The sequence below is a fragment of the Pezoporus flaviventris genome, unplaced genomic scaffold, assembly GCF_033815535.1.
Source record: "Pezoporus flaviventris isolate CSIRO_AGI_PZ_B2104156 unplaced genomic scaffold, CSIRO_AGI_Pfla_v1 ptg000042l, whole genome shotgun sequence".
In the NCBI taxonomy this organism is placed as follows: Eukaryota; Metazoa; Chordata; class Aves; order Psittaciformes; family Psittacidae; genus Pezoporus; species Pezoporus flaviventris.
Genome location: NW_026892590.1, coordinates 78,902 through 104,224, shown reverse-complemented (window position 1 = coordinate 104,224; position 25,323 = coordinate 78,902). Strand labels below are relative to the sequence as shown.

Sequence of the window (25,323 nt, the reverse complement as noted above, 5' to 3'; positions counted from 1 at the left end):
CAGAGGTGGAGATGGAGAAAGAAGGAGGAGAACTCCATTACTATGAGGAAGACAGACACAGCAGGAAGAATGGCAGATCCATCATTCCAAAACAAGAGCACCAGATGCTTCTGGAAGAGCCAACCAGAGATCTCTTAGCAAAGTCTGAATCAGCTGTAGCTTCTCCACTAAACTTCACAAGAAAATCAGGTACCATCAGAGCACTGCACATCCCGTTTTACTGTTCCAAACAAGTATCAGCTGGCTGGCAAACTGGTTTCTGCCCTGTCCTTGCCCCTGTCCCTCCAAGGCTCAGCTAGCAACATTCATTCTTAGAAATGCTTCACTATTCTGACCTGGTTTGCTGAACACTTGGTTGTGTGAGGTCAAACACATGCCTGCACAGGCAGTGTTCTCCAGTAACACTCCATGTCCCATAGGAGAACACTGGGAGATTAAAATCAGATCTACTTTGTCTCTTTTTCTTCTAAAATGTGCAGGATTTGGGAGTGGAGCACACACAGAACCTACCCAGGACCTGAAGAAGGACTCCTGGGCTTCAGCAAGGCTTCTGATAGGTTTCATCCACCCTTCCTCGACTACCTCCTGCAAAAAGTCCTGCTGTGTCTAATGATGGTCAAACTGGCTACACAGCCATGCAGCAACCAGTGCGGACCTGAGCCATGGTCCTCAGGTCACGGTGCCATCCCTTACCTTTCCAACTCAGTTACAGAGGAATTTCTTGGGTCATCATGGAGTCAGTAATATGGTCTTTAATGTCTCCCTTCTGAGCATTACCCCCTTCATACACTTACAGAAGAGCACAAGGAAACCCTTCTCAGACTTTGCTTGTATCAGCTGCCTCAAGCTCAACTCTTTCAGCCTCCTCATTTACTAAGCTCTCACCACAGAATCCCAGCCTGGATTGGGTTGGAAGGGACCTTAAAGCTCATCCAGCTCCAACCCCTGCCATGGGCAGGGACCCCTTCCACTAGAGCAGCTTGCTCCAAGCCCCTGTGTCCAACCTGGCCTTGAACACTGCCAGGGATGGGGCAGCCACAGCTTCTCTGGGCACCCTGTGCCAGTGCCTCAGCACCCTCCCAGGGAAGAGCTTCTGCCTAAGAGCTCATCTCAGTCTCCCCTCTGGCAGGTTAAAGCCATTCCCCTTGGCCTGTCCCTACAGGCTCTTGTCCAAAGCCCCTCTCCAGGTTTCTCATAGCTCCTTTAGGTATCCACTACCCACCTCCTGCCCACCCCTCTCAGCACTACCCTGCCATTTACCTCTTAGTCACCCCTTACATATAAACACTCCGATATCCTTTTATTAACCATCATCTTCTCCTGCTTGATTTTCCTCCCACATGCCCCTGTGTCAAAAGCCTGTTGAGGACCAGCCAGACAAGAGGCTGTCCTCCAGAAAAATCAATGAGCAAAGGGCACAACCTCCTCCTGCTGAACCACCGATGCATTTCAATCGATTTTCTCTTTACACTGTATGTCTAAGCTGTTTCTTCCAGTGCAATGTCTGTGGAGCAGCTCCCCATGTGCTCTGAAAGCTTCCCTGGGAAATAAACTTGTGGGAAGAGCACTAAAACCCAGCCTATGCTAAGCTTAGTCCATCTAACACAATGTGTGCAGGCACAGATCAAGGCTGGCAGCTGCCATGGGTCCACAGAGCCCTGCAGAAGGCAGCAGAGAAAGGGACCAAAGGGAAAGTTCAACAAGTTGTCATCAGTGCTATCAAATCAAATCAAAAACCTCTGCTTCAATTAAGCTGCTCCTACCCTGGGACAAGCCTGTGATTAAGTTTGAGTCTTTTTATCCCTCCAGCTTTCCTGGTGGGATAACCTGACCCTGAGGTATCTGCACAGGTGATACAGCAGGAACCACGTCTACTACTTACAGACCAGCACTGGCACGTTATATTTGATCCTTCAAACTTCAACACAGGGACCAGGGCTCAGCTGAGGAGCTGCAGAAGGAACCCCCCAGGTCCAAGTTTTCCTTCCCCGATGGCCATCAGTAACCAGCACATGACTCTTCCCTCACCCCCTTCCGGCTTTCCCAGTTTTACTATCTGCTAAATGATAAAACTGGGTGAAAAAAACCCTTTTTGTGTCATCTGTGGGATTCAGAACTGGCAGCTCCAGTACAGGCTCATGGATGAAGAGAGACATGACCATGGCAGCCGTTTCTACCCTCTTTCTAACCTGAGATACTGCCCAAAGCTTCCAAATGGTCGGTCTTGAGTCAGCTCAGGGAGTGGATTCCTGACCTCTCCAAATCACAAGGCTTTATAACAACAGCACACGGCCCAGCCCAGCTTTCTGTTGTATAAGCTGTACCCAAAAGAACTGGAGTAACCCCAAGCTAAAACTGGAACAAACTACACCAGCAACCTCAAACTAACTTTGTCTGCCATACCCAGCAAACTGATCTCAAATACAATTACAAGTCAGAAAGGGAACTATGACATTTCAGTTCATACTTCTTCTTATTTCTGTTTCTAATTACACTGGCCTCTTCTGAGCATCCATTTTAAAATAAGCCAGATGCTCCTGAAGTCCTTCTCAAATTAAGGGTTATTCTACATTCTGGACTTTAGATTAGAAGGAAACTGCTATTTTCAATTGTGTTTCATGAGGATCAGGAGCAACAAAGAGATTGAAGATCCTTACACAGAGAGAAGAAGAAACAGGGATGCTGCATGCACAAAGAGGGAAATGCAGAAACAATCTAAGCAGGGTCATAGCTGCATTTGCTACGATTCTGAGCAAACCTCCAGCTGACAGTGTATTTCAAAATCATAGGATCCCAGCCTGGTTTGGGTTGGAAGGGACCTTAAAGCTCATCCAGCTCCAACCCCTGCCACGGGCAGGGACCCCTTCCACTAGAGCAGCTTGCTCCAAGCCCCTGTGTCCAACCTGGCCTTGAACACTGCCAGGGATGGGGCAGCCACAGCTTCTCTGGGCACCCTGGGCCAGCGCCTCAGCACCCTCACAGGGAAGAGCTTCTGCCTAAGAGCTCATCTCAGTCTCCCCTCTGGCAGGTTAAAGCCATTCCCCTTGGCCTGTCCCTACATCCCTTGTCCCAAGCCCCTCTCCAGCTTTCCTGCAGCCCCTTCAGGCACTGGAGCTGCTCTCAGGTCTCCCCTTCAGGAGCCTTCTCTTCTCCAGGCTGCCCCAGCCCAGCTCTCTCAGCCTGGCTCCAGAGCAGAGCTGCTCCAGCCCTTGCAGCATCTCCATGGCCTCCTCTGGCCTCGCTCCAGCAGCTCCACACTGAAGCCGGGTCATGGGGAGCTTCTCACTCACCAACACCCCCATGTCTTTATCCTCAGGGCTGCTCCATCCCTTCCCCACCCAGCCTGTGTCTGTGCTGGGGATTGCAGGACTTCCGTGCAGGACCTTGCACTCGGCCTTGCTGAGCTCCAGGAGGTTCAGACGATGACAAAATACCACCACAGAACAGTCTGTTCAGCTCTTTTTCTTTCTCTTACAAAATGAGACACTGCAGGGGTTTCCCAGGCAGCCATGGTACTGGAATCAAGGGTTACTGATACACATTTTATCAGGACCACTGCAGCTATTTACATTTGCCTCCAGTCACTCGCAGTGTAGCATCCTGAATGTTCTCCCGTTTTCTCTTACACAGAATTTGATAACACTCTCTACAGCATCACCTGGCCATCAGCCAGCAGGGCAGGCATCCCCATCCAGAAGAAAATCACTTATAAAGTTGCCAGTCAACATCAGGTGCTTAAATCACACTAATGTGAGTCTAATAATACAGGAAATACTGTTAAAGAACAATCCATTATTTGACTGAAAAAGACCCAGAATCAATACAAGGCACATGTTAACACAATCACACTGGGACTGATGCAGGAATCATTGCAAACCTCATCTTGCTGCTGCTTTTTGGAAGAGCACGGTATGTTGATGCAAGGAATATTCATGGCACGATGCTTGATTAACTCATTTAGTATTATTTAGGTTACAAAATGTCTGTCTCGAAACCCAACTGCTTATGTTAAAGGCTTCCCATGGGAGAATTAGTACTGTTGGTCTCAAGCATCTTCTAAGCATTGGGTTTGGGGTGAAGTGGGTCGGTGGCCATCCTCACACCATGGGCAGAGAGCTTTGGATGAGGAGAAAGAAACAGCTCATCTCCAGCCCAGGTTTCTCTGGGCCTGCCCTGAGCCAGCACATGACAGCGTGAGCTGGGAATAAAGCCTGCAATGGTTTGCTGATGGCGACAGCTTCCCTCAGATAATTACAAGCAGACTTCACATGTACCAGAGTCTGCAGCACAGTTAAACACGCAGAGATAGAAGTGGGAAAACACTCGGTAATGACAAGCTCTAACCTGCAGGCAGGGTCCTAACTGGGTTCAGAGGAAAGTCTGAAATCAAGTTACAACAGACCCGTGGTAGAGGCAAACCAGGAAAGCCACCAGTTGCTGGCACAGTCTCCTCCAAGGCTGTGCTGCCTCCAGCCCCGTGGTCCAGAATCTGCTGGCAGTGAGCTCAGTGACTTCTATGAGAATATGAAACGCCTCACACTGAATCCATCACTTCCCTTCCTAACAACCTAGGCAAGAACACACCAGCTCCTGGACGGCGACACGTCCGCAGTGACAGGCAGGGTAAACACAGAGCTGGAGTTAAGGTCAAGAACAAAAGTATCTAAACAAGGTTCTAATTCTGGCGTGCCCTGCGCTGCCCGGTCTCCTGCAAACATTCCAGCACCACCGCTGCTGTCACTGCAATCCCTCCCATGCACAAACAGAATCGCTGCCTCTCTCACATGACATCTGCCTGGGAGCAAACAAGTGCAAATGCCTCATTCTGCTCTTGTAAGCCTTTGTTTTGTCCTGCTCTGGAAGGCTGCCTGCCTCCACGCTGCTCTCTGAGGTGGAAGGACCAAAGATAATCAGCTCTTTTGGGTGTCTGTGCCCACTGAACACACTTACCTGCTCCCCTGAGACAGCCCTTCCCCAAAGGTGCTCATCTCTACAGGATTAAACGGCTCAGACTAACAGGAGCAAAGTGAGAACAAAATAATCCTCCTGGAACAAACCTTCTGTGACTTAAGCCCCTGCCCCAACATCAGTGGAGTTTTATTTCCCTATTAACTTGGTGGGAACAACCTGTTCCTTCCAAGCCAAGAAGCAGTGACATGGAAACAACCAGACCTGGGAAAGCTTTCCTGCTCTCCTCACTCCATTTCTCCTCTCCTCCACCCCTCAGCACCACCTCTGTCCCCTCAAAAGCTACAAACAGCAGCAAAATCAGTGCCAGGTGAAAAGGGGTTTGCAAAGATGAACCTAGGAGTTGATAGAAAAGACAGCTTTGGACACCCTGGGCAGGACAGAAGGGACCTGTGCACTGTCCTGATGGTGAGGAGTCCTCTGGGTATCTCTGCCACCCTACTCAGTGCTGCCCATGAGTTTCATGAGCTATTCCTCATTTTCACTCTTCTTAATTAAGTGGCTCCTTAAGAAGTCCAAGTCATGCAATGGGAACACTACAAAGACTCCTAAATGTTGGCTTTCACAGGGTAAGTAAAACCAACATTAAGCAACATAATGGTAACAGATCACCAGGGGTATTGCACAAGAAAGGCATGGACTGGGAAGCCATCTGCCTTGCTGCTCCGAGTTTGAAAAGCAGGATTTTCTCTGGGATGTGAATTCCAAGTCCTGGTTAACATCTTCAGCTCAGGCAACTTCAGCAGCACCTACTTTGGGAAGCAGCTGGCAAGGTTTCTAGACTGTCTTGACTTCTAGACCATCTTGACTTGACCAAGGCAAGCGAATCTCACCAGTACCTGGACAAGATCTCTCCAGGTTCTCCTTTCCTATGGCAACAGCGTTAAGTGGGGTGGTTAAAGAGTGCAGTGACACCAACAGAATCAGAAGTGTTACTGAGAGTTGCAAGCAGCTTGTTAGCAGGGTTATGGATGTGCTAGTATGTGCTAGGGGCCAGTTGCCGAAGCGAGCCTTCGCTCTGGGTTAGTGGGTGAACCTCCTCCAACCACCCTCCTCCCCCAGCAATTAGTTTAGGTTGAGAACGAAGGGGCAGGTACTGTACCTGGTGATGGGCAGGTCGAGGCCCCGCTGCAAACTGAGGAAAGGCGGGAGAAACAAACACAAAAGGAAAGGCACAAAGAGTCAGAAACACCACAACGAAACCAAAATGTCACACTCTATGCAAAAAATAAACCCACAAGGGAAAAAATAACAACCACCACACAACAGTCAAAAGCTTTGCTGCAGGACAGTGACAGACAGGGACTGAGATACAACGGGTGGCTGGGGGGAGCACGCTGCTCGAGATGGGAGATTAACAGCCCAAGCTGCTGGTTGCTGGAAAGGCGCTCAGGGGATGAACACAGGCATTCCTTATCCTGCCTGGGGAACAAAATAAAGCCAAACCCCAACTTAAACCAAGCTGTTTCAAAGGTGGAGGTAAATGGTTAAAGCAGCTGGACTCAGAGCTGTTCCAAACGTTTGGTGGGAGCGGAGGATGGAAACTCATGGCTGGAGAGGAGTAAAGAGCCAGGTAGGCACTGCTATATTGTCCTGCCAAGCGTGGGGAGGTCCCTGCAAGGCAAAGATGCAAACACACAGTGCCATTTGTTTCCAGCCTTTTATTTTTAACTTCACAATCTAACCCTCCTTAACGAGTTGGAACGGTCACCCCCATCTGAAACTGAAGACAGGTTAACTCATGGTGTCCCCAGGGAGCTGAAGGCATCAGTGGGTAGAGAGCTCGGATGGAGAACACGAGGTCCTGGTGCCCAGCCCTAAGCTCACTAAACCATTTCCCACCCTCTTGGGCTACCCATGGAGGAAAGGAATCAGGCTTTCACATGCTTGGTAAACATTAAAAGCATTTCCCAATAAGTAACTGAGTGTTAGAAATAAAAATGAATGCAAGAAATGGAAAATATAAAGAAAGATGACAAGGGATGCTCTTAGAGAAGCTGAGTTAGGTATTTAAACCCCTCATTCTCAGTGTAATGAGCAGAACTCCGTGATGAAAGCAGAGAAATCTATTGATAATAGCTCCAGTAATTAAATGGAGCAAATGAAAGGAGATCCCACAGTGGCTTTTTACCCACCACAGCCTCTACCCATCACCAGTGGTGATGGTTTAGTAACTTAATGCACGTGCTGAGGCACAAGGTACAGTCCACCTCTGCTCATTCCTGCTACAGGGGCTCCTCATGCTTCACTCTCTGCCTGAGAAGAGGGATCAAAGCTGGCTACTAATTACTGGTTGTCTTAATAGGGGGGTTTTTCAGTAAGACACAGTGGCTCCCTTGCAGCCCTACCTCCAGCTATTTTAATGCCATCAAACACGAGAAGCGAAGTATAAATATTCAGCGGTCCGGCTGATTTTCTCCTTTACAACCACTTTAATTGCCTACATTTAAGACTTCCAAGAACTAGTCTGCTAACACTGGTGTTTATATATTCCTTCTGCCTTCACCTCATGGTGACATTTGAGTGCAAAGTCATGAAAACCTTCGCAAATTAGAGTTTCTACAGACATACTCTGTGCTTATATGGGTGTCTATATAAGAGTTGTGTGCCTATACAAGAGTTTATAAGGAATGACCTGCACTGATTCACCAAACAGAGTCTTCCCACCCTTGAAAACTTCCCCTAAGCTTTACATTAAAGAAAAAAAGCAAAGCAGCATTATGTAAGACTGAAGAGCAGAAGGTTCTACTTTAGTGGCAACCACAGGACAGAAGCGCTCAGCGACCCAGCATCCTCCTGAGGCTCAGGGTGTGACGGATGATGGCTCTGACCATCGGTCCTACAGCAGTGAGAAACAGGCACCTGGATGAGGAATGCACTGCAAGTCCTTATTTTCCTTAAGGAATAACTCCTCAAACCCAGTTTCAATGCCTTGTGTTTGAGGAAAGGGCAAAAGCCCACCTGAGGTGGGCTGATACGAGCCTCTCCGCAGGGCTACACACTCCATGCTACACACCAATGAGAAAAATGAGTCAAAAAGAGACCGATGGGGTGCTAAAACCTCCTGCTGCTTCATTTCAGGGTCAAAGTCCCTCTCTCATCGCTGTTCCACAGGAAAGATTTGTTCTCAGTGTGTTTAAAACAAGAGCTGAAATCTTGTACCTTAAGAAGCCAAAATATTTTCCATGGTGAGAAGTAAGACGTGTTACAAGGGGGAAAAAATAAAGGAACAAAATAAAACTTCAAAGTTAGTGAAAAACACCCTGATCTATTTTGAGCTGGTCGCCACTGGCTCTTGATTTGCTTTTAATTTTGATTTCTTTCCATTCATTCAGGTTGATCAGATTTATTCCTACTTGCAGCTGTAAGCAACAGAACAAACTGTAGTCACTGCCGGCTCAGATCAGCACAGGCACTTTGGGCTGGTTTATTCCTCTGGCCGATGAAGGTAGCAGATAGAAAAGAAAACCTGATGGAACCCAGGTCCAGCATCTCTGCCACCCCACTCGTCCTGGTGCTGCCCTTGCTCCATGGACAGCAGAATACATCCTCTACCTGCTGCTGCTTAAGCCTCCCTGACAATAAACACCTCTGGATCATTCCAGAGACCTCCTGATCATGGGTTTTTTTTGGCAGATGTCCTAGAATTGGCCAGTTTGTGTTAAAATCACCTGGGGCTCAGGGCTGGTGTGGGCAAGAGATAATGGATCATGCTCAGGCGTGCTGAGTGATTCCCAAACCACTCTCCTTCCCCTCAGCTGGAGCCATGAGATTCTCACTATCAGAGCATCGCTATGGTGCTAACAGGGAGAAAACATGCAGCCAGTTGGATTGCAAAGGCAGCAGTCCTGGAAGGAGCAGAAAAACCTCAACTCTGCAATTGCCAATGGCCCTTGGATGCAGAAAAAAGATGGAGGAAGCTTCAGCTGCTCAAGGAAGCAGGGTTAGGATCAACCTCAGCTATGTACCCACAGCAGCCGAACCAGCTGCGTGCTGGATGGGACTGTGCTATGGCAACCTGGGGATGGTAAAGACCCGCTGTCACCTTCCTCGTGCCCTCCTCACCCTCCCCTCGCCACCAAAACCAGATGGTTACAAAATGAATTCCAAATTAAGAGTTAAAAACCAAAAGGAAGTCAAGGCCAGAACGAAATGCAGGAGTAGCTCAGGATGGGGCCAGTCTTGCATTTGTTTTGGGATGGGGAGGTGGAATGAGATGTTATGGGTGCAGCTTTTAGTAATGGGGGTGGAAATGGTCACTAGCAGAGCGGGTGGCGAAGTCTGCACACAGGAGAGTTAAAAAAATAACAGAAAAATGGCTGAGAGCTGCAGACAAGTTCTTCCTCCTTAATAACAGGGCCAAAACCCTACAAATTGACCCATTTTCCAACCAAATTCCCTGCAGATATTACCTGCAGAGCAGCAAACCCAGAGTGAGCCTGGTCCCTGCCCTACCCCAGTCAGACCCTCCCAGCTGCAATCCAGCTTTGGATTTGGCATCACCACTTGACCTGCCAGGGCAGCTCATGCTTTTAGCAAAGCAGCAAACCCAGTGCAATGCTGTAGATCAGCCAACAAAACCCAAGATGTGGTAAAAGGAAAACTTAATAAAGAAAGAAAGGATGAAATCAAAACAGTGCCATCGGCACAACCGCCTGCAAGAAGGAGTACAGTTTGTTATATTGCTTACAATGCAGTATTTTATCCAGCCTCTTCCAGCCAGGGACCTGTAAACCGGACTCTGTTCCAAAACCTTCCTCCTCTTCCAGTTGTCTGTGCAATGTATTGGCACTGTTCTGCTGGGCTGTCAAAAAAACTGGTTTAGAGATGCAGCTCTTCAGTCAGGTTTTTGCTCCAGTTCTAACCATGCCAACTTAGCTGTGCTTTTCAACAATTCACGATGATTATACTTACTGAGAAAAGAAGGGGGTTACCATCAGTATCCTGCATTACTGATCAGAATGAGGGGCTAAGGACAAAGTTGCAGCTGTCCACATCATCAAACTGGCGTTAACTGATCATCAACGCAGAGGTTAATGGGTCTCAGGAGTCACCCTCCTGCAAATCCCACGGAGGTGGAACCTCCAGGGCTGGGGCAAGCACATCAATGTGGGTGCACACAGGGAGGAAGTTTACCCTCTGTGTGTGAGTGTGTATATATATACCTGGACAAACAGAAGACTTCTGTCTTGGAGCCTTCAGCTGCCACCTGCAGCAGCGTTCATCTTACTCTGAAAAGAGAAGTGCTGGGAATGGTGCAGTGGTTTTATAGGAAACCTGAAAGCGTTATGATGCAGATGTGGCTTTGCAAGAGGCATAGGGATTGCTGCTCCCTTGGCTAACTGAGGCTTGAGATGTCATGATGGCAAGCTACCGCACCTCCAGAAGCTGAGCTGAGCCCTAGGAGGGTCTCCTAACACCATGTGGATCTGTGCTATGAGCAGAGATTCCGCAAGAAGTCCTACAGTAGCAGAGCAGTATTCCAATACACACACAGAAAGGAAAAATAAAAGATGATGGAGGACAATCAAACCTGAAGTTGGACGAAAAAGCAGCTCACCACAAAAAGATCTGGGTCCCCAGAAGCTCTATGTTAAATGCGTGAGCACCTACGAGGTGCTAGGTTACTGATCCAGTGGCACTGAGGCAGAAGCAAGGCCCAGAGGCCACTGGAGACTGAGTGCTGCTGCAGAGAACCACTTTGGTTTCCTGACTTTGTGAAATACTTCCTTAAAGGGGGAAAAAAAGGGGAAAAAAAGAAAAAGAAGAAAGGAGAAAGATTCTGGCAATGAATCTAAGCTCTAAAATAAAGTGAACCTGAAAGCAACTATGCTAAAAATAAATGGTGTTATTTGCACGGAGATGAGAATCCCTCCATCGCTTCTCTTCTGATAAGCCACTTGAAAAGGAAAAGGATCCTACCAGGAAAGCGTCTGAAAGATGCAGTCAACATTTGCCATTGGGAACGTGCTTCCAGTTCAGTAGAATACGTTTTCCAGAGAACTGGCCCAGTGCTACAGACACACACAGACACACAGAGACACACACGGACCAGGAAGAAAGAACGCAGGGTAGCGCGAAGGCGAGCTCCCTTACCGGCGAGCGGGTCTGAGGCTGCGTGTTCATTGTCTGAGGGGCTTGAGGGTACACCAGTGTGGTTGGAGCTGCATTCTGTCCTGAGGGGTAGGGAGCCTGCCAGGGAACAAGACAAGATAAGTAAGAAATGAGTGTATCAAGTGATTCATCCCAAAGCACACAGCTGAACACCTTATCAGATGGACTGCTGATCAACGCGGAGATAAAGGTGACACACGTAATTGCGGTGCAGAAAACCTTCTCCATCAAGGGGACAACCAATGTGCCAACACTTCCCAAAGATCCCCAGGAACACACTACATCTCTGAAACCCACTGTGCTCAGACCCTTGCCACATGCTTCCCAAAAGCCTCCTCTGAACCTGCTTCCCAGGAAAGCTGCAACCGTGGGTATTGCCGATAAATCCTCTGGAACAAGACAAACACTAAGGAACAAGCTCCAACACACTTAACACACCCCAGTGCTGCTTGAAAGCGTTTGCAACACAATGAAAGGGCCCCAAATCGTTACAGATGTGAGGCAGAGCAAGGGCTGTGCAAACTGTTCCTCATTTCAATGGGCTATAACCATTTATACCACCAGATGCTCCCCCATGTTATGTGCCCGAAGTAACAATAAACTGGAGCTGTGCAGTTATGGGGAATGCACATTTTAACAAGACATTTGGAACTCACTCTACAGAGTTCTCTTTATTCTCTTTAAAAAGAGACTGTATATCACCTTCTTTAAATCGTTAATAGCTTGTTATTGTAATGGCCTAAACCCAGCCTACAACAGCCTCCACTTTAAAGAGGCATCAGCCCAACTCTACATGCTGCCCTGTAACTCCCGCACGACTCCTTTCCAAACCACTTCTCCATTCCCTTAGCTCTTCCCCCTTCACTGTCCATCCCTCATGGTGCCAGCGCTGGATACTGGCAACCACATAATAATGGTATCCACAGTCCCTGTTAACCTCCTGGTTACACACCATCAGATTTATCTGATGAATAAAGGAGTTTATTGGGTCTTCTCTGGGAGAAAGTCTTTGGGCTCATTGTACAGATTATGCTTCAAAGCATTGCAATACTCCTCTGTACACTGAATTAGGATTTATTCACACCACAAGCCCTGCTGAAGAATCCCTTCTCATCTTTGAATTTCATGGCCCTTGCATTAAAATTCCATAGCAGGCCTAAGGACTAAAGGGAGACGTTTCAGTCTGTAATGTGGTATTGAGAGCAGAGGATTCGCTGCACCAGCCCTCGGGCACGTTTCAGGGTATCTTTGATTTGAACTGTGCTAGATTTGATTTGAATAATTAAGTTTTTAAACAATAAAAGTAAGTTAGAGTTAGTAAGCTAAACCTGCTTGTATTAAACAAAGAGAAAAGAAACTCATAAACCCCTTAGCTCTCAAGAGCCTGAAGCAGTTTTAGGCAAACAGCTCAAGGAGTGGCACAGGAACAACACAAAATGTGCTGTTTCTAGAAGGATATTCAGTCCTGAAGCCTGCAAAACTTTCAAGTCTGAATTAGCCAACTGTGCCAAGTGCAGGCAGGCATGTCCTGCCTTTCAAAGGAGACTCATCCAGGCCTCAGCAGACAAAGGATGTATGGCTTGAAGAAAAAGAAAGCAGTTTAAGAAGAGCTTTTCTTACAAAATTAAGTGGGCATAAGAGCATGCCACTGGGTAAAACACACATTTCCTTCTCACCTCCCAGGCTGAGTCCTACAGCAGCCACAGACCTCACCAACAGCTCAGCCTCTTCAGCCCTTTCAGCATGAGCACATGTGGGATTGTTTTGGAGCAGGGATATGTCTTTATTTTGGAAGAGCATCCCTGGCAGTGTTCAAGGCCAGGCTGGACACAGGGGCTTGGAGCAAGCTGCTCTAGTGGAAGGGGTCCCTGCCCGTGGCAGGGGTTGGAGCTGGATGAGCTTTAAGGTCCCTTCCAACCCAAACCACTCTGTGACTCTAGGATACGATTCTATACATTTGGAAGATGTGTACCACCAAGTGCCCCTGCACACACTGACCAGTGTCCTGTGCCCTGCAGAGTGCCCAGGAGACAGCTGGGGTCTCTGTGCTGTTCTATTGCTTCTTCTTTCTCATTGCTAAACATAAAATCCCTGCTTCATCTCCTGCTGAACACAATGTAATACAAGGTAAATGAAAACACAGTTTAGAAACAATCCAGTCAATGAATTTTCCAGTCTCGGGAAGAAAACAAAACCCAAAACCAAACCAAAACGTGGAAGAGGGAATGAGAGGATTGAGCATAACCCAAAACCAGTCCCTGCTGGTGCAATACCTCCAATTCCTACTTTGGGACCACACTCAAACTCAGCATCAAAAAGCCAAGCTTACTCCCGAGCACACAGACACTGAAGGACAGTGTTCCTACGGCACAAGCTAACTCAGCAGAATGTTTGGCTATGTTCTACCTGATTTTCACACTGCTTTTTGTGTTAAAGAGATGATAAAAACCTATGTCTCTAAGCACATCACCAGATTTTTGCTGTGATTTAGGACGCCAAAGCACACTTGGTGGCATATTTAGCTGACAAGCATTGTTCTGTAGTAGTTTATACCAATACAGCAGCAAAGATTCTGGTTCAAGAGCAATTCAATGCTTTAATCAGCTCCCGTGATGGAAGCAGACATCTCTTGCAGGAGCAGGGCAGGTTTTCCACTGCCACTCCTCCCCAGGAGCTCATTCAGTCTAACCCTCTGCAGCCAGCACTTTCCTACCTTCTTACCACTGGCCAAACCTCTGCTTCCTGTTAACGAGTAATTTGCAAGAAGTCTTCTAATTTCTGGAGATGTCAGATGCAGCATCAAATATTTCCCCCTTTTATTTGACAAGTGTGATTCTGCACGAGCTGTTGGTGTCAGTGCTGTGTAATAAACAGCATGCACCATATCTCACAGCAGCGGTGACACCACAGCGAGCAGCGAGCGCAGCACTGAGGACTAATCGAGCACTTACAAGACGTGGGGTACTTGTGCCTTTCCATCCACAGCCTAGAGAAGCTGTCCTGCACTTAGTAGCATCTTGCTGTGGACCTTCTGGTACCTGGGACCTCAGCAGCTTTGTCACCATGCACCTTGCAAAGGGGCCTGATGCTGCTCTTTGTATCTTACCAAACAGCACAAAGGGTGCAAATGGACGCTTGGATGTAAATGCACCAGTTGACCACCAGCTCTTAAGAGACTTCATCCCAAACGGTTAGACCTGCAGCTCCCACAGCATCTCAGAAAAGAGAGAAGAAAACATCCACTATTCCCTGCCTTCTCCAGGCTCAAGAAAACATGTTTTATTCAGGCTTAAATTACATGCATCAGCGCAAAGCCTAAGTCACTTCCATGCTTCCCCCAAAGCCCTCACCCACCTCCAAAACACCCCAAGTCTTCATCACAGAATCAGAGAATGGTTTCGGTTGGAAGGGACCTTAAAGCTCCTCCAGCTCCAACCCCTGCCACGGGCAGGGACCCCTTCCACTAGAGCAGCTTGCTCCAAGCCCCTGTGTCCAACCTGGCCTTGAACACTGCCAGGGATGGGGCAGCCACAGCTTCTCTGGGCACCCTGGGCCAGCGCCTCAGCACCCTCACAGGGAAGAGCTTCTGCCTAAGAGCTCATCTCAGTCTCCCCTCGGGCAGGTTAAAGCCATTCCCCTTGGCCTGTCCCTACAGGCCCTTGTCCCAAGCCCCTCTCCAGCTTTCCTGCAGCCCCTTTAGGCACTGGAGCTGCTCTCAGGTCTCACTGGAGCCTTCTTTTAATCCCCGAAGCAGAAGGGAATTGGAAAGAAAAGAAGCACAGCTATCACTGAGCCTGAGGAACGATGACTTCTAGCAGCAAGTCTGTAAAGCAGGCATTTCAAACACAGTGCCAGAGCCAGGCACCTCGCTGCTAACAGATGTCATTTCTGACACCCGGAGGGCTGAGAGGCACATGAAAGACGACGCAATCGAGTGTTAAATTTGCTTCAGCATTCAAACCCTTTCAGAATTAAGTATAGCATTAAGTTATAAATAAAGAAAAAAGCACGTGAAGGCTTCAAAAGAACTACAGAATCGTTTGGGTTGGAAAAGACCTTCATGATCATCAAGCTCAACTGCTAACCCGGCACTGCCAAGGCCACCACTAACCCATGTCTCCAAGCATCACACTCAGACATCTGCTAAATCCCTCCAGGCCTGGTGACTCCAGCCCTGCCCTGGGCAGCCTGTTCCAATGCCTGAGCACCCTCTGGGGCAGGAATTGTTCCTCAGCTCCATCTAAACCTGCCCTGGTGCAGCTTGAGGCCGTTTCCTCCTGTCCCATCCCTTGTTCCTTGGGAGCAGAGCCCAGCCCCCCCTGGCTCCATCCTCCTGTCAGGCAGTTATAGGGAGCCATCAGGTCCCCCCTGAGCCTTCTCTTCTCCACACTGAATCCCCCAGGTCCCTCAGCCCTTCCCCATCACACTTGTGCTCCAGGCCCTGCACCAGCTCCGCTGCCCTTCTCTGGCCCTGCTCCAGCACCTCAGTGTCTCTCCTGTAGTGAGGGGCCCAGAGCTGAACACAGGATTCGAGGTGCAGCCTCACCAGTGCCCAGTGCAGGGGCACAATCCCTGCCCTGGCCCTGCTGCTGCACTGGTGCTGATCCAGGCCAGGATGCTGGGGGCTTCCTGGCTGCCTGGGCACAAGCTGCTCATGTTCAGCTCCATCAATCAGCACCTCCGGGTCCTTTTCCATGAGCAGTTTCCAGCCGCTCTTCCCCAAGCCTGGAGCGTTGCAGGGGGTTGTTGTGGCCCAAGTGCAGGATCCAGCACTTTGCCTTGTTGAACCTCATCCCACGGGCTCCAGCCCATGGATCCAGCCTGCTCAGATCCCCCTGCAGAGCTTCCTGCCCTCCAGCAGATCAATGCTCCCACCCAGCCTGGTGTCATCTGAGGGTGCCCTCGATCCCCTCGGCCAGGTCATTGATGAAGACATTAAACAGACGCAAGCCCTGGGAACACCACTTGTGACCAGCCACCAACTGGAGGTAACTCCACTCACCACCACTCTTTGGGCTCATCCAGCCATTTTTCTACCCAGCAAACAGCACAGAAACAGCAGCACTGAAGGGTTTCTGCTATTAAGCTGCCATCAAAACACGGTACGTTTGGACAGGCAGTGGTTTTTAACACAGGCAACCCACAACTGCAGCCCTGAGGAACAAGCGCAACACAAATCCCACGGAAGACAACAAACATCACCTAAATAAACACGTTTCACAACTATTACACAACGAATGCTTCTGCCCAGCGTGCTTCAAACCAGATGGAGGTGTGCCTGAACTGGTATTTGTGATAGCACCATAAGGGGGGAGGTGGGAAAGGGAAGAAAAAAGCCCTTTATCAGTTTCTGCAGGTACTAAGTTAACATATAAGTACATGGCAGCCTGAATCACAACATCCAACAGAACAAAGCACAGCGCTCCACTGCTTTTCAGACAAGTCAGCTGATTAAAAGTATTGCATCTATTCATCTGCCAAAAGGGCTTCCTTTTCGTGCCCAGGATCTAAATAGGTACACAAAGTCAGAGAACCCCATGCAGTCATGCTGGAAACATGCGGCTTTTCTGCACCGGGGCTGCAGTGATGGGGACAAAGTGAGGAAATGAAGAGATGAGAGAGGAAATGCTCCAAAAATCCCCTAAATAAACTGTGCTGAGGGGAGGCTGGGCAGCAAGTGCTGCTCTGTGTAAAGCCTGGTGCAGAAGCATCCAGACAGAACCCCTGAAGCCAAGATAACTGCAGCACCCTGAGCTGGAGGGGACCGGATGGCACCTGAGCTGCTCCACTTTGAGGCACACCAATTTGCTTCCCTTCAAGCTTTCACCTTAGGCATTTCAGACTTCAGATGTGGCTCTTCACAGGGGGAAGGTGCTAATAGCTGTGTTTAGGTATTCCTGCAGCCTGCCGGGGAAAACCCTCTCCTCCCAACAGCTCTCCCTGCACTTCCCACCTTGGGGAAAGGAAGCTCTGAGCGTGCCAAGCACGGAAAGAAAGGCAGGAATCACAAGCACCAAACCAAACGAAACCAGTTATTCTTAGCTCAGCTCCGAGCTGGTTAATCACCACTGAGCCCGCTGCGTAACACAACTCCCTCAGAACTGCCTGTACTGGGAATACACAGGCAAAGTGCACACATGGGCATGGAAAGAGCTGAGTCAGAGTCATGCCGCTCTGCTCCCGCAGCCCGGAGAGATCTCTGCTTGGACCAAACCTCTGAAATTCCCACAGGAAAAGCTGCTTCCGCAGCTTTCTGCCCTCGGTTTGGGGTGGGAAGGGGTTAAGAGCTGTGGCTATTCCATGAATCCTCTCCCAGCTTAGGGAAGGAGTTTGGCTGGGTCTATATTTACTGGGGTTACATACGAGGAGGAGAAATGGTCTTGTAGTTCCACCACATGACCGTGACTCAGGAGCTGCCGCTCTATCACCATCGCTATCGCTGTGACCTTGGGAGAGAAGGAAAACCTTCGGACTTCCAGTTCCTTCCCAGTGACACCAACACGTTCCTGCTCGGTTGGGGTGAGCTGAAACTCTGCTGAAGGTCAACAAAAAGCTTTCACCTCTTGGGGAGGAACACAACGCCGCAAGCAAAACATTTCCTAACAACACAGAGTGTGCTGGGGCCACTGGCACCCCCGAGACACCCCAAGGGCTGCTTTGTCCTGCCCGGGCAAGGCAGAAAGCAGTGTGGTGCTTGGATGGGAGTTAAACACTGATACCTTGCTGTGGTGGTTGGTAGCTCCTCTGAGCATGGGATCCCTGCGCTCACAACGAGAGCACGCAGCTGACAGCTCACTGCAAGTGCCACTGCACACGTACAAAAAGAGTTTTTACCATTTAAGACTGAGACATAAAATAGGAAATTGGCTGGAAACAGAATTAAACTGCTTCAAAATCCAGCTTTCCCTGCAAGAGATCCCCAAACAAACCCAGACACATTTCTCGGGGTGCACACGTATTCCTGCATCACAATGGTCTCCAACACAGACGTTCACTGACCCAGTTAAACACTAACTATTGGTTAAAGCCACCCCAGGCGAGCAGTTGCAGAAACACTCAGGGTACTTTATACTAAGGTGCCTTGTCCTTAAGTTCATCAATTCTTATTTATACAAGCTCCTGACACAAAGCTCAGCAAGGTACAGGACAGAGCACTGCGAGAGTCATTGATAAGATCCCTGTGCCCGTATTTCCTTTTGATCCCTGTTTTTAACAGCCAGCCTCAGATTTCCTTCCAGGACACGCTGTGGTGATGCACCAGCCCTTCAGGATGCTCTTAGGTTTTCCTCTGGGCCACAGGCCTGGGCAGCAGGAATCTGGCCTTGGATGCAGGTAAAGAAATCCCCTGCAGCAGCACACACTGGTCCACAAGTATGGAAGGATGGTGCCAGCAGGGATGTGCCTTTTAATTCTGGATCATCATTTATTTGTTGAGTTGGGTTTGCTCTGCCCTCCCCCAGCCTCAAACCAAATTTGATTTATTACCTGAACAACTGCCACTATCTGGTACCCAAGACGGGAAATCTCTCAGTGTTCAGCTCTTCAGGAGTAAGAGGATTATTACTGTAATTTAAACCCTGTATCTTCATTTCCATGAATCTATCACCTAATGAACTCACAAATCTATTACTTAATAAAGCCCCTGCAGCAGTTCTGCCCCTACTACAAACCCAGCACCTCAAGCTTTAGTTTCAGAACGGCCTCACTTTTAGGAAGGGTGTATAACAGCTCAAACTTACAGCGCTGGTGGAAGCAGCTCTGTCTTTCCCCAAACAGCACTGTTTGCTCCTGCTCCCATGCTCTTTCAGCATAAGCAACCATGAAACTGTTTAAAACTTGCAAAGACAGAATGTTACAGCAGATGATATTTTTTCAGCTGATATGAAAAGTGGCATTATTGCCAAATTACAGAGATAACAGCTACAGCCAGAGCATCTGAGAACAGATTGTATCATAGAGTCCCAGACTGGTCTGGGTTGAAGGGACCTTAAAGCTCACCCAGTTCCAACCACTGCCACAGGCAGGGACACCTTCCACTAGAGCAGCTTGCTCCAAGCCCCTGTGTCCAACCTGGCCTTGAACACTGCCAGGGATGGGGCAGCCACAGCTTCTCTGGGCACCCTGCGCCAGCGCCTCAGCACCCTCACAGGGAACAATTTGTGCCTTCTACCTCATGTAAACCTCCCCTCTATTTCCCCTTAAAAGAATCTCCTCCTACTGAAGCCTACAGAACACATCACTAACAAAAGACTCATTTTTCCATCCCGTGCTAACTTTTGAACACTGGCAGCATCATGTGAAAGAGGTGAAGCGGTTCCTGCTCCCGCTGTCTCCCTTTGTCCTCCCAAGGGCTGCAGCACCTGCAGCCAAGATGACCGAACAGGAGGTGAAGCAGCTTTTGACCTAAAATCAGTATGTTGGCAACACACAAAATAAAGGCTACTGGGCAACCAATGGTGGCATCTCTGGAGATGCCCAGAGCTCAGCTACCTCACCGCGGAGTCCACAACCTGTGCAAAGAGTGCAGACAGCAAAGAATTAGCTCTTTTTATCCACCTGCCCTCACAAATGAACACCATGGGAAGCCAAACCAGGCACATGAGATGCCCCCAGTGTCTCTCTGCCCCTCCAGTCACAGCTTTGCACAGGGTCACATTATCGAGCTACAGACACCCACCTCGGTGACAAACGTGTGACAGAGCCACATCACCCACACCGTGGCAGCAGCCAGCCCACGGCAGCACATAAAGGCAGTGAAGTCCTGGGGGGGAAGAGAAGCAAGTGCCAAAAGAGCTCACAGAAATCCTGCGGGAGTGAACTGTGCTTGGAGCATTGGGAAGCATCCCTGGGGCCAGCACCAGTATCACCACCATCCCTGGGACCAGCCCCAGTGTCACCACCATCCCTGGGACCAGCCCCAGTGTCACCACCATCCCTGGGGCCAGCACCAGTATCACCACCATCCCTGGGACCAGCCCCAGTGTCACCACCATCCCTGGGACCTGCAGGCACCGTGGGCCAGTTCCTGCATCTCAGTGCAAACAAGGTGCTGCTCAGCTCCAGGATTTCTCTTGGACATACTTGGGGTTTATGAGCATTTTCGTAACTGTTTAACTCAAACCCATCTTTATTGGGAGACCCTGAAGCCCCCATCTGCAATGGTTTGTGCAATGGGAATCATCTGAGTATGGCTGGGAAAACCCTGTCTCCGTAATACACAGAACCAGCTCACCTGCAAGTATTACAAAGCATTATGAAGATGATTAAATTCACTGGAATAATATGAATTAAGATATGAATTATTAAATTTATTCATCCCAGGCTTTTCTACACATCCCAGGCTTTTTCTCTCACATAATGCATAAAAGCATATTCTCACTTCTCCTGTGAACTATCCAGCTTTACAGCTTTCAAACCAGCACAACAGTGATTAAATGATACACAATTCCCCTCCAAACGCTCATAGTTTGGCTTTTCTTATTTACAATGATACTTCAGCGGCGTCTCAACAACCTCGCTATCAGATTATTCTGTTTAAGCCCTCATTTGCAGCTCCACGTTCAAACATTCAGGTTTTGGGTTCACATTGCATCGAGAATTGCAAATCTGCTCATTTGCAAATTACCCAACATCACTGCAATCAGTCCTCATCACAGCATCCTGCAAATCCAACTCCATGGCACTTCTCCTCTGCTGCCTCCCTGTATGATGTACCAGGAACTTGGAAACACTCTGGTTTACTGCAGAGATTGGTATAAATACCCAAAGCCCCATGAAACTCAACGATGCAAGTATCAGACCCCCTAACACTGACCACCTTGTGCACACTCAGGGTTTCCACTCTCTAATGGAATAACCACATCACAGTGCCAATACCTGATTGGTACTGGGAGGGACTGGGATGGGACCAGTTTGCAACCCTGGTACAAAGTCTCTGCACACAGGAGTTACTGTGAGGTTTGGATGTGGAGGGAAGCAAAGACTAAACAGGAACTGTGACTGTCTGCTGCATTTATTTAAAGACAGTGGCTTTTTCTTCTCCACAAGCCACTTCCTCAAGGTGCCACATACCCAGCTCCAGGTGCCTTGCACAGTTTTAGGCATTCCCGACACTGCAGACAAGGACAAGAAGCAGGGAAGAGCCTGAACCGCTTATGAAGAACTGGAGGAGAAGGGAGGATGCTGCCTGACACAAGTGCTCCAGTTTCCACTCCCTCCTTTTTCCATAAGCCCAGCCACGAAAACTCCCTGTGTTGGTAAATATTAAATTCAGCCTTTAAACGGAGAAAAATACCCTGATCCAAGAGCAATTCCTTCTCTTAAATGTGGCTCAGCCACTGTTACCTCTATGCCTCTGCAGCCGCCTGTCTCAGTGTACATGGCCTGTGTCACCACCTGCCCTGATGGACTTCCAACCACCTTTTTATGGCTTTGTAGATGCAGTGTCACACATTTGAGCAAGCAAAAGCAGCACAGGGAACAGGGAAACGGAGTCCCAAGCCACACACAAAGACTACAGGCACTTCTCCTACTTGAAGATGAATAAACATATTCTCACTGAGGGAAGGTGGTGAAGGAAACGTGGTTTCCTCTTCCCTGGACAAGGATGGTTTGTGCAACGGGCAACACAGACACGAGATGAACACTTCTTCCTGGTTAAGAAGTTGTGGTTACTCTTCTTGTAGAGATGTTACAAAGGAGGAGGGGGGAAAGGAAAAGGCAGAAAGAGTCGCTGTTTGACTCGCCATCTCCCTGAAGTCCAGCCTTAGCTTGTGCTTCCAACATAACAACTGCAATTATTCTATCAGCAGTTATAGCACTGAATGCAGCCATCCCACAACATGCTGTTAAGGTGAATATAACACACAGCTTCAGGGAGGAGAAAAGCATCTTTCTGCCTGTTAAAAGAGAAGGCATTCAAGCCAATAAGCCTATACCAAATTCCGGAGCACAGGGATGGGGTCAGCTGGAGATGCAGAGTGAGATATTTAAACAAGTGCAGATTTCAGATACCTGGATGGACAGAGCACAGAATCCCAGCCTGGTTTGGGTTGAAGGGACCTTAAAGCTCATCCAGCTCCAACCCCTACCATGGGCAGGGACCCCTTCCACTAGAGCAGCTTGCTCCAAGCCCCTGTGTCCAACCTGGCCTTGAACACTGCCAGGGATGGGGCAGCCACAGCTTCTCTGGGCACCCTGTGCCAGCGCCTCAGCACCCTCACAGGGAAGAGCTTCTGCCTAAGAGCTCATCTCAGTCTCCCCTCTGGCAGGTTAAAGCCATTCCCCTTGGCCTGTCCCTACATCCCTTGTCCAAAGCCCCTCTCCAGCTTTCTTAAAGCCCCCTTAGAGGTCTCTCCAGGACAGTGCTCCATGCTGAGGGTATAAATGGTTACAGAGGTTATTCTTCAGTTCCTTGGTCTGACAGAACAGCTAATGGTGGACTCTAGTAATTCAAGGGCTCCTTCTTCCCTGTTTTATCTGGATGCAGGGGTATTTACTGCCCTCTACGTTCACAAAACACAGATTGTAAAGCTCTGACTTGGCTGTTTACTGGGACATTTTCCCTTCTGCAACACATTGTGTTTGTTTGACAACCATGGATTTTCTGGAGCATACAGGAAAACATCCATTAAATCGCATGGAACAGAAGGTATTATTGCAGGAGGAATAGCAGAACAGAAAATATTAAACATAAGAAAATGGCAAGTTGCCTCCAATTATTTTGTCATCTGAGAGTCTGAATAAAAATGTAGTTCAACGAGTGGTAAAGTTGAAAAGCATCAAATGAAAGCACAGTCCACGTGATGGTGAGAACAGGAGATGTGCACGAAGTCCTCAAGAAAGGGATCTGTAGAATTTTAGACCAGCTCCCGAGGAATTTGGTTTTCTATTAAAATGCCATTTCAACCCCCCCAAAAAAACAAGTTACTGCCGGTTTTAAAACTGCTTTTGGTTCACAATAGTATCCCAAGCCCAAGGAAAACCCTTGTGCTAGATCATGCACCCAATGTGTTGTGTGGCCAAGACACCTACTGTGCCAGAGCTTCCTTACTCAAAATAACTCTGTGTACCCCAGGGTGGATGAGGCAGGGATGACTCTGAGCAAGGCTGGGGCTAAAGGAGAAAAAACACATTATCCTCCTGCACTGGGCATGCAGGATGGCACGGAGAAGAATTAAAACACAGCTCTGCAAGCAGTAATGCCCTGCACAACGTGGTGTCAGCACTGCGGGAGGGTCTGCAGGCAGAGCCTGGCCTGACTGGACTCAGCGTTTGTGTTGATCTTTCCTTTGCAAGGAGCTGCTGCGAGGGCTGGAGCAGCTCTGCTCTGGAGCCAGGCTGAGAGAGCTGGGCTGGGGCAGCCTGGAGAAGAGAAGGCTCCTCAAGGGGAGACCTGAGAGCAGCTCCAGTGCCTGAAGGGGCTGCAGGAAAGCTGGAGAGGGGCTTGGGACAAGGGATGTAGGGACAGGCCAAGGGGAATGGCTTTAACCTGCCAGAGGGGAGACTGAGATGAGCTCTTAGGCAGAAGCTCTTCCCTGTGAGGGTGCTGAGGCACTGGCACAGGGTGCCCAGAGAAGCTGTGGCTGCCCCATCCCTGGCAGTGTTCAAGGGCAGGTTGGACACAGGGGCTTGGAGCAAGCTGCTCTAGTGGAAGGGGTCCCTGCCCGTGGCAGGGGTGGGAGCTGGATGAGCTTTAAGGTCCTTTCCAACCCAAACCACTCTGGAATTCTGTGTATATGATAAAATTGTACCAGATTTTTCTTCTGTTCCTTTCCTTGTAGAAAGGAAAGAATTCCAGGCTGTTCCTAGTCCTCCTTCAGTGCACAAATATTAACACTAATCCATACATCCCACCTACGTTGCGCCTTTTGAAAGTCAACTGTTTCCAACGCTAAATAACTGTTGATGTTAATAGTTATTTGGCAGCTACACCTTCCCACAACCCCAGATCTCCTCTCTGCAGCTCTTAAGCCCAGAGCAGCAGCTACCCATGAGGTTGAGCATCCCTACACTAAAGCACCCCAAAGGCACTAAGACACAGCCATGTTTTATGCTTCCAGCACAGCTTTACCCAGATTTAAACAAACGAGGTAAAAAGCACAGCAGTGAATCAAACCTAATGAAATATGTGACATGAGCAAATATTCCCAACGTTATTAACCCAATCAAACCCCTACTAATCCTATTACAACACAGAGAGTTCAGCTGCACTTCCAGCAGGTCTTTAACACAAAGGCCACAAGAAGATTACGCTTCTCCTGGATTTATCAGCTATTAAATAACTCACATTTCCCAGCTCCACCAGCAGTCACACACTCCTGCAGGCTCAGAAGCAGGGAGCTGCATTGCAAGGCTGCATTGGGAAGCAGCCTGACCCAGATGCACAGAACCACGGCCAAGGGAAGTGTAAGAGGTCAAGTTCTTGACTGCTCGGAAACATACACTCGTGCATGCGGCTGGAAGGAGGATTCTTGCCCACAAAGCACTGTCAAGAGTTTAGCTGCTTAAACTGGCTTCTTCCTCATGATCTGGTATGGCCGGAAGACCCAAGAGCCTGGGACCCATGGCCCAGAGGGGCACGTGCAAACTCCTGCCTGGTCCATCCCCGGTTTCTTCACTGACACAAGGAGACTCTGATCTTCCATTCTGTGGCCACGAAGATGAGTGTTAATTAACACCCTGACTGAGAACCCTCCTGCTCTGCAGGTTGCAGGACTCTGTGTGCTTTCAATCAGCACGAAATCCGCTGTAACTGCACCTTACATAAACCAAGGGGATTCCCGTATGGGAAAGCTCTCTCTGGGGGGAGCTTAGAGCTGACTCCAACCAAGGTGTTCACATAAGATGGTCTCAAAACAAAGGAAGTGATGGGCAAAGCATTTGTTCAAAGGAGACGACAGAATCAGGGAGCCCTTCGTGCTCCAGGGGCTCTGGAAGTTTATTACCTGAGTTCACAGAGAGCACTACTTCCCAGCAAAGCACATGTGGGCTCCTTTATCGGGAACAGGAGACCTTAGAACAGCCTTCCAAAATCTAAATGGGCCGACTTTAAACCTGGAGAGGGGCTTTGGACAAGGGCCTGTAGGGACAGGCCAAGGGGAATGGCTTTAACCTGCCAGAGGGGAGACTGAGATGAGCTCTTAGGCACAAGCTCTTCCCTGTGAGGGTGCTGAGGCGCTGGCACAGGGTGCCCAGAGAAGCTGTGGCTGCCCCATCCCTGGCAGTGTTCAAGGCCAGGTT

General features: G+C 49.0%; 1 protein-coding gene across 16 annotated transcripts in view; it reads right to left on the bottom strand.

Annotated features, from left to right (window-relative positions):
- EIF4G3 (eukaryotic translation initiation factor 4 gamma 3) overlaps positions 1–25,323 on the bottom strand; it is a 151,215-nt gene that overhangs the window by 67,645 nt on the left and 58,247 nt on the right. For 11 of the 16 annotated variants that reach the window (XR_009745775.1, XM_061466566.1, XM_061466567.1 and 8 more), the window contains 2 exons: positions 11,065–11,160; positions 6,071–6,103 (listed from right to left, as the gene is read on the bottom strand). Coding sequence is in view for 15 of the 16 variants with exons in the window: in XM_061466575.1 (XP_061322559.1) it covers positions 6,071–6,103; positions 11,065–11,160 (129 nt within the window). In the remaining variant the exon portion in view is untranslated. The remainder of the gene's footprint in view (positions 1–6,070; positions 6,104–11,064; positions 11,161–25,323) is intronic. The other 5 variants (XM_061466572.1, XM_061466574.1, XM_061466573.1 and 2 more) reach the window with 1 other exon arrangement.